This window comes from Penaeus vannamei, chromosome 27 (genome assembly GCF_042767895.1).
Source record: "Penaeus vannamei isolate JL-2024 chromosome 27, ASM4276789v1, whole genome shotgun sequence".
In the NCBI taxonomy this organism is placed as follows: Eukaryota; Metazoa; Arthropoda; class Malacostraca; order Decapoda; family Penaeidae; genus Penaeus; species Penaeus vannamei.
This window is the reverse complement of record NC_091575.1, coordinates 16,042,969-16,052,968: the sequence shown is the minus strand read 5'-3', so window position 1 is coordinate 16,052,968 and position 10,000 is coordinate 16,042,969. Positions and strand designations below refer to the sequence as shown.

General features: G+C 32.0%; 1 protein-coding gene across 8 annotated transcripts in view; it reads right to left on the bottom strand.

Moving 5' to 3' along the window:
• Nucleotides 1–2,225: 2,225 nt before the first annotated feature.
• Nucleotides 2,226–10,000, bottom strand: part of anne (anne boleyn) — a 52,950-nt gene continuing 45,175 nt past the window's right edge. For all 8 annotated transcript variants that reach the window (XM_070140877.1, XM_070140878.1, XM_070140879.1 and 5 more), the window contains 8 exons: nt 9,813–9,920; nt 9,444–9,617; nt 8,037–8,195; nt 7,795–7,917; nt 7,369–7,639; nt 6,913–7,070; nt 6,421–6,640; nt 2,226–6,283 (listed from right to left, as the gene is read on the bottom strand). In XM_070140877.1, the coding sequence (XP_069996978.1) occupies nt 5,202–6,283; nt 6,421–6,640; nt 6,913–7,070; nt 7,369–7,639; nt 7,795–7,917; nt 8,037–8,195; nt 9,444–9,617; nt 9,813–9,920 (2,295 nt within the window). In that variant the 3' untranslated portion in view covers nt 2,226–5,201. The remainder of the gene's footprint in view (nt 6,284–6,420; nt 6,641–6,912; nt 7,071–7,368; nt 7,640–7,794; nt 7,918–8,036; nt 8,196–9,443; nt 9,618–9,812; nt 9,921–10,000) is intronic.

The following is a 10,000-nucleotide window of genomic DNA, read 5'->3' as shown; positions in this document are numbered from 1 at the left end:
TAATGAATAAACACAATATGAATGTACTATTATAACCATCACTGACGTAGTACTGTCATTGCTATTACATTGTCATTCTCAATATCATTTACATTATTATTATCATTATTATTATTGTATTATGATTTATTATTATAATGTTAAAAATCATTATAGAAGTATTATAATAAAAAAAAATTAAAGATGGGAGTCAATCAACTTGTGTAAATGAAGTAAAATAGTTGTTTTTTGGACAATTAAGTTATAACCCATAATTCTAGCATGTGATATGGCATCAGGTGTAAGCAATCAAAATCTCAATTAATATATAATCATATTTCTTATGATTATATTATATAAAGAAATTGTTGTGCCAAGGGACATCTGGTTTTGGTCCACCCACTGACTTGTAGTAATTGCAAGTGTTTAGCTCTGCAGATAAAGCCTATACTAATGATAATAATAATAATAACAATAATAATAACAACGATTATAATAATAATAATAAAGATAATAATAATAATGATAATAATAACAACAATAATATTTATTATAATAATACTGATAATGATATAAATGATGATAATAAAAAATAATAATGATAATCATTACTGTTATTATTATTATCATTATTATTTGTAGTAATGTTGTTAACACTATTATTATTATTACTGTTATCATTATTATTATTATAGATATTGATATAATGATGGTGATAATAATAATCATTATTATTATTATTGTTGTCATTGCTATGGTGGTATGATCATTATTATCATTATTGTATTCCATTACAAGTACTTTTGTTTCACCTTTATTTTTGCCATTATTATCATTTGCATCATTGTTCTTGATATGTGAGTAAGTAATAAAAGTGTAGTAAGTAAACGAGTCAAAGTTACTAGGCAGTTTACCTTTAGGCTTCAATGCCCAGTAGATTCAGATTGAGATACTGTTTTAATATATAAATATTTAGTCTGTAATATTGAATAAGAAAGCATGAAACAAGCCACCACCATACAGAATATTGTATATTTATTCATATTCCAAAGATATGGGAAATATTAGAGTGAGTGGGATAACCTACATTTTTACATCATATTTTTGTTATCTATCTCATTAACTATTGGTGAAAGAGAGGCAGAAATAGCTTTGAACTTTGTTTTGATACTCAGAAGTGAAAAGAAATTTTAAAAATATATGGAAATATTTTAGTGATTGTGGATATTTGTTTGTAGAGAAGATAGAATAAGCCAAGGGAAAAGGATCACAACTTAGTTACTGTAATGAATAGTCCCCTCATTTCCCTTGCTTATTCAGTATTGACCTACAAACCAAAATTTTTGAGTTGATAAACTATAGTGCTTTGAATCTCCTAAATATTAGGATTATGCTTGGTATTTCTGTCAGTGCAAAGTTTGGCCAGTGAGATAAACATGTGAAGTCATGAGGATTAAATGTAACAGGTAATTGGTTCAACATGTATGCAGTGATGTTTTGTATTTTTTTTTTAAATAAAGTATGTGTGTGTATATATATATATATATATATATATATGTATATGTATATGTATATATATATATATATATATATATATATATATATATGTATATATGTATTATATATATTATATATATTATATATATAGATATATATTACATATATACATATATATATATATATATATATATATATATATATATATATATATACATATACATATATATATATATATATATATATATATATATATATATAAATAAAGCATTGTTTATTATCATGCCTGCATTTTATTCTAATAATCTTCCTTCATAATTAGTACATCTGTTAGAATGTTTTACTTCATGTAGCATATTAGGAACTAAAACAAAAAAAAAAAAACAATATTTATACATATAAACTTGACAGACATATAAAGAAATTGGACAAAAATTCAAAAGACCACATTCCTCAGAAGTTAGTGTGGAAGTCACTTATCTTTCCTTTAATTGTCATTATCACTGAAGTCAAAATCAAACTAGACTACCAGGTATGTCTCCATTTATAAAAGCCAAAGTTAATCTTTATATTCTGGTTACAAAGTTTTCCTGTTGTGCCAAGTGGTAAAAAATCTGATGTTTTAACAGAGTACAAAACAATAAATCTAAAGTCACAGATTTTCCTAAAGCAAATGAATGAGCTACATCAAACAATAAAAATTCTATGTAAAGATATCCACTTACAAAGGTTTATAAAGAGAAACACTCTTAGCTCCTCACTTTTATTTCAGTACAGCAGCAAGAAAACATGAATCCTGCATGCATTCCTGTAGGTCACTAACAAATATTAAAAAAAGAAAAAAAAAATGTGTAAGTACTGGGAACCTAAATTCAAACTACTTTGGAATTAAAAATCACAAATGTAAAAACTATAAATATTTAACCAAATATTCCCTGTTCAACTTATTAAGAAGTAAGAATATAGGTAATAAAAATACAATAGATATTGTATTACACAAATGCTAACTCATAAATGTACTATCAATATTCTGCTGAAGCCATATGTACAGAATGAACTCCAAAAAGTACTAATTTTAAAGTGGTTTCAATAAAAATAATATATCTATTAAATTTTAAAATAAATGCTAAAAGACCTAGTTCCTCATTGATCTGCCTAGCATGGCAGAAATAATTATATGCTCAAAATATCATTTTATATCATTTTGACTCACAGAAAAAGCAAAAATCTTTGAAATAAGTACAATGCTTGCTACAGAATAGCTAGAACAGATTTTTTTTTTCTATTTCAGGAAATTTTAGTCTCATATACTGAATATTTTTACTGTTATTACATTCAAAATATGTAAATATTGTCTAAATGCCCTAAATGGTCCTTTATACCATTTAGTGTAAAACTGAAATATCATTCTCTCTGAAATTAACTGCAAAACATAATTGCAGGTTGTATGCTAGAATGATGCTAGAAACATACATTACACCATGACACAGACTTGGAAGAAACAGTATTGGAAAACTTGATCTAATACAAATGGAGTGACAGCCTTGGATTTTACATTTTGGCATTATGTAGAGATATGTTTATAGAATACTATTTCTGGGATCTTAATGGTGGAGTTTCTATTTTACTGTAGGCATGCCACAAGAAAAGGAAAAAAGTCGGTAAGTGTTCTTGCCAGCGACAATCACATCGCATACCAAAACATTAGTATGAAAATTAGTAACACTCACAGGTGATACTCCAGAATACTGCCAACTATGCAACTTAAATAAATAAATTAAGGGGATATCATATTCACATATTTTCTCATGATTAGATTACAGGGTCCTAAGATTCATATCATACAAAAACAGCATTAAATAAATATTAAAATTGCTTTAACCTTCCAGTCAGGTCCTTTTGTGCCTTATAGATATTATATCTTCATGCCATCACTGATCTACTCCAACAGTAATTCACAGGCACAGTTATATTTGATATGAAAACACTTTTGGTAATAGTAAACAAATCAAGGTAGATCAAGGTAGACTGTAGGTTCCTAAATGTTAGAGAAGACCATGGTTTAATATAATTCTTAGTAAATAATAATAAGTAAATTAGAGTAATTTTTCTCGAAGAAGAAAAAAAACAGCAATCAAACTACTGGCAGAATGACAACACTTATGGCGATGCAATATCCAGTGGAATAATCAGTTTATCCAGAGAATAAACTTGTTGATACTTCCAGTAACAAATGGATAACAGGATCTGATTCTCCTGTACACATGGAATCCCTTGACTTCAATGCCAGTCACATGATCCCTATCACTATAATCATACAGTCATCTGAATTTTCTATTACTAAATGTAACTATGAAAATATATCTATGACAAGCACTTCACGCTCTTACAAACATTTTATATAAAGATCATTTTTACATGTATGCATTTATAGAACATTATAATACTTTTACAACTCTGACTCAGAACTAGTAGTACATTCAAGATATCCTGCTATGCATACACTAACCTTTTTTATTAATTTTTTGATGGTTTCCCCATTCTTAAGGGGTACAGACCATCTAATACTGAAAAAGTGTTCAAATACATGATGTGTAGAAAATCTTTTACTATCTTATAAAGTATTTAAATTGCATATAAATTACTATGATCTGTCATTGCAAAACCTGCAATAATTGAAATATATTAGTTTAGAATAAAGAATCTATATAACATCTGTTGTGATATGCCATTAGCAGATGCAACTACTGGTTCAAGGACAATGTTCTCTATATAGTACCAGATTTCTAAATGCTAGATCAAAGTTGTCTGATCTTCATATGCTATTATTTTAGCATACTCCTTTTCTTTAGTTTCAATAAAATTTATTACAACACAACCTTTAAAAAACAATATACATCACAGGCAGATCCAGGCATCTTCTAACAGTTTAGGGTGAAATTCACTGGAAGGTAATCTTGTCCACTGTATATCTTTCATTTCCTTGTCCACTATTCACTTGGCAAAATTAGTCATCTGAATATAAACATATAAATATATATTTCCATTTGAAAATATAACAATGTAAAGAAGACAGGTTTTCTGGAGAATATAGTTGCCTTATACTCAAACAATGCACTTCAAGACATAAATTCTGAATCTGCCATTACTGATTAATAATCTAGTTCTTTTTAATAAGACACAGATATTCCTTAATACTTAATAAATAATGATTCCTTGCTAGGTACAGCACCTGCAAATAATTCTCACTTACTTCATTACTTTTTGTTCTTTACTTTTCCTGAAGAAATCCTGATCACCATCCCCATTCTCATTAAAGCATTTTTAAACTGAACACACGCCTTTAGTCTTTGCATACAACCATACAATCTAAACATAAGTATTTCATGTTCCCTTCTTCTCCAGTCCAAAGATTATCATTACTATCACTGTCTACATACTTAAAGAAACCATATAAGAGCCAATATAAGATTCAAGTTCCATTTGAAGCTTTGCTCTACTTTATAGTTCTATGATTACACAAACTACAATATCCCTCATACAATACATATACATACAGATATGCTAAATTAAGGATAAATAATGGAACTGATTATCCTCTTGGCTTCTTCCTAAACGTAGTTCACTAAAGAAATACACAAGACAAAACATGGCACGTCTTTCATTCTTGTTATAAGAACCTTGATGAGGAATTCTAGGTGACATTTATTACATTCAAGTGAATACTATAAAGAAGATTGGAACTGAGTAACTGTTGTCACAGGACCATTTGCATGGCCATTTGCTTCAATCTTTTTTATGGCTTTACTTCCTTTGATAAGCCTGCTTGCATCTAATGTCAGTTCTGTGTTTCCCCCTGACTGATCAACTTCAGGAGATAAGGGTGGCCAGGTCTTGTCTTGTTGAAGGTCTCTCTCTATTGCAAGGTATTTCTTTTTAGACTTATCTACATTATGCAGTTTACTCTTACATTTCCTGTAGCAAAGATAGTCGATGATAAAGTATTCAATGAAAATGGCCAGTGCAGAGTATAAGAGAGACAAAAGAATCATTTGCCATCTAAAGAATTCTGCCTGTGGGTTGCCAGGAGGTGGTAGCACCAATTCAAAACTGTCAATGATAAACTGAGGGGGTTTAACTGTCAATATAATGCTGCAAGCTGTCATGATAATGATGGATCCAGTCAAAAGGAAATTATTATAGAAATGTTGTCGGAAAGGAGGGCCCCGGGAAAAAACCAGTGCCAAGACAATGTACTGGAACTGTGACACAGAAAATACAGCATAGTTCTCATGGCCTGCAAAAATTTCATCTGATGTTGTTGTATTAAATGGTACAAACCAAGGCTGTTCTTGTACATAAAAAAAGCAGAAGGTCTGAAAGCCAATTACAGTTAACAAGTGTATAAGGATAGACAGTATAGGTGCCACAGACAAAAGAGCAGCCGGAGGTGAGTATGGTGCTAAAGGTCCCTTGTATGAATCAGTGCGTCCAAAGAATATGGCAAAAACTGTGATAAGAAAGAGGTCAATCCAAAGAAACTGTAGATCTGTGAGGTTACTATCAATGGAATAAAGAATCATAATTGACACAAACTGGGTGAGCGAATATGCTGCCATGTATTTGAATATTCCAAAACTAGTCACAAGAGCACAACGACCTTCTCTAATGAGAATGGGTATGCATGATATATTTGGATCCTGTGAAGTAAAGGGTGAAGCTACAGAGGCTTCAGCTTCAGAGAGAGAGATTCCAGCATGGGCTGCCTTGAGGGCACCACAGTCATTGGCTCCATCACCACACATTCCTAAAATAAAACCAGTTAATAAGTAATACATCCTTTAAAATGTGTACACATCCAATATATACACATTACCATGACATACTGATTGAACTTTTAGCAAATATAGCATTAAATCTAATAATTCATAATAGCATACATACCAACATAATATCCAAGTGCCTGAAGTTCCTGAACAAGTTGCTGTTTCTGGTCTGGATTCATCCTGGCAAACACAGCACCACGGACAACAAGTTTCTGCAATACATCAGGGAAGTGTGCATGGACAACAGCCCATGACTTACCCTCAATGGCAAAACAGTATTTATCTGTGACCTCTTCATCAAAGTTAATGTGGACTCCGGCATTCATCTGAGTAGTCACCTAAAAGTAAAAAGAATTATAAAGATTAGTAATATTTTAGATGTCTGTTTAGGTCTTAAATAGAGGAAGGTAGACTAAACATTGAGTTATAAAATATAGAGCTCAATTAATACTTCCTTTAAATTGAAAAGATCAGAAAGAAGGGAGAACTGATGCAATCCCTATGAAAGCTAATTTCACTGTGAATTTGGTTTCATAGTCTATCTATTACATCACTGTACTGGTTATAATACTGCCTGTCACTACAATATTGATTTACACCACTGACTTACCACTGGAGAAGCTGGGGTATTTGCAGTGGTAGTGTGGAAGGTGAGGCTAGCTGGAATACCTTGATGTGGTGGATATGCTTTGATATTGATAACTTGTTGTTTAGGATCAACTAAACCACATTCACGACCCACACTCAAAGCTGTCAACATGTTATCACCTGAAACAATATAAAATGTATGGTATAGTACATGTACTAAATTTCACAAGGTTACATCAAAAACCTTTTAGGTAAACTCTTGTAACAAATCAGAAAACAGGCAATATTTACCTTCTGAGAAATGAAAATAGATGTTACAGCTATTAAACATCATGCTTTAGATTGCCTAAAAGCTTTCTTCAAAATGATTCAAAAATTATACTCCATTTCCTAATAGATTTGTCAGTGGTAGGACTGAAATGATAAATATGATACAGTAACACGTCTTATCTTAACACAATGCAACAAAAGTACTAACCTGTTACCATTATAGTCCTGATGTTTGCCTGATGCAGTTGATTAATAACAGGTTTTGTTTCTATCTTCAGCCTGTTCTCCATTACTAACAAACCTAGAAATACCAGGTCACATTCCACCTCATCTCGGCTGATCCTCTGAGCTTTGAGATAAGTGAGCTTGAGCGGTCTCCATGCCAGGGCCAGGACACGATATCCTTGGTAGGTGTACTGGAGAAGTTCCTCTTGGAAATTGCTGGGCACTGTCTCTGGCAATGATAAGCTAGCTATCATCTGAAAGATGTGAGACAATATATAAAATAATGTAAATCCTACAATTAAACATTCAGTAATTTTATCTAAATTACTTTATTTTTCCATTTTATTGTGGCTTTAATATTTTGGTAATATATCACAATTCTTTATATGTCTGGGAAGCTAAAGCATACCTCTGGAGACCCCTTGCAGTACAGGTCAAAGTTTTGACCTCCAAGTCTTCGAGTGATGACAGACATACGCTGAAGGCTTGATGAAAATGGGAATTGACGCAGTATACCTACTTCCAATGGTGGCTGTAAACACAAGAAATACAGATGATACCAGTTTTCATATCATTATCAGGTGGGCTCCTACTTAGTCAAACTCATTTTCATGATATAACCACTTTCATGATATAACATTTGTAGCTTACCTCTGTTTCAACATTTTCATTACTGATCACAACATCTGGGGCACTTGGGCGGACCACTGATGGCATCATCATGTCATACTTATTTGTATCATCTAGACCTGGTTCATCAAGAACCCATTTCGTACTCTCAAACATTTTCAGATCTAAAGGGTCACCAACCTGTAAAATAAAATAAAAGGAAAAACCCAACGTGACAGAAAATGTTTAGTATTCAATTTATATCTACAAGATAATATACACATTTTTTTTTTTTTTTTTTTTTTCATACCTCACTGGACATGCTTTGTCCATGGTAGGACTGTTTTACTACTTTTTTTATAAACATATAAGGCTCTCCAAGTGCTTAGTTACCAAGGAGGCAATTGTTAGGCCTGTCCACTCTTACCTGTATACCCTATTCCTCAAATTTTTGGGAAAGTAGGATTTGGTTTCTATTACAATGACTAATGTTATAATTAATATTATTAGCAGCATTTTTATTACTATTGTCATAATGGTATTAACAGCAATGATAGTAATAAAAATAAGAATTTTCTTTATGAATGGGGTCAATAATTGAGGTCAGGTAGGATTGGTATTTAAGCACTCTTGGAGCCGTCTATTTATAGCTCAAATTAATACTGTATAACAAAACTAGAGTGGACATTCTATAACAGTCATTTCCATGATATAACTGGGTGATATTGCAAATTAATAAAGTAAAAATCCAAGCTACTGAAAATATCCATTTCATTTCTATTTGTTTCTGTAACTGCATTTACATGTTATCTGACTCATATTAATTGTTTTAATAAATTCTTGTAGGATCATATTGCTCATAAAATCTATTTTGATTGCCCCATGTTTGGCATTATTACCTGTGAAATATCTCCAGTTGAAACAGGCAAGGTTGTAATATTACATGTTAGGGGAGTGGTATCATGAGGAAGGCAGCTGGGAAATGACAGCTAATGCATACAAGCACTCCATGCATCAATCTAACTGACTGATTCTTGGAGTGCTTGTATGCTTAACCTGCCATAACAGGTTAACCCATCGCCGACGGTTAAAAAATTTGGCAAGTTGACGTATGCACAGGCTTGTTGGCGCACACCGGCAGTTTTCCCTGTTTGCACCCGGCTCGATCGGTAGTTTGCGAGCGACATATAGCACCTGAAAGCTTTTATTTTGCTAAAATTTTAAAAAATATTAAAATTTTGAAGGTTTACCTTCATTATAGGTGCCAATGCCTAAAATCTTTACCATATAAATGAAGCCGCTACTATCGGAGAAAAACAACCTCCGTCCGACGAGCCAGTAGCGCGGGAATGGGCATGACATGATGCCCCCGGCATTCGGTCCAAAACAGCCATGGCATGTACGTACGTGCCACCCGGCGGCAACGGGTTAAGCAACAGACTCACTCACCATTTGTAAATTTATGATAGTGATTGAATGACAAGCTGCCATTGCATACAGAAGATGATCATGAGGAAGCATATCAGGAGTTGTCATCTGACAAAGCTTTGCCTCAGTACCTGAAGAGCGAGACACAGGCACCACACCCTTCATGTCTAACCCATCTTCTGTCAGTGTCCCAGTCTGAAAAAAAAAATTAATTGCAAGGATGTATAATTACTTTTATAACTAGATAAAAAGCTGAAATTGAAATCTCACATAAACATTACTTAGAACCTTCATGAATGATGTCTATACCTTGAATAGATATTTATTTGACAAAACAATTGTAATATATAATTCATTAACATTTTTTCTATTCCTCTTATATAACCATACCTTATCAAAACAGATACAGTTCAGAACTCCAGAAATGTTGATGGATCTGGGTGATATGCAGAATATCTTGTGATGCTTGAGTCTTTGGAGAGCATACAATATCCCAACCTAAAAAGGAAAACAAATGTACATTATCTTTTCTATATTAGTATCAGGCAAGGAAACTAGAAACAGAACAGAAATGTACA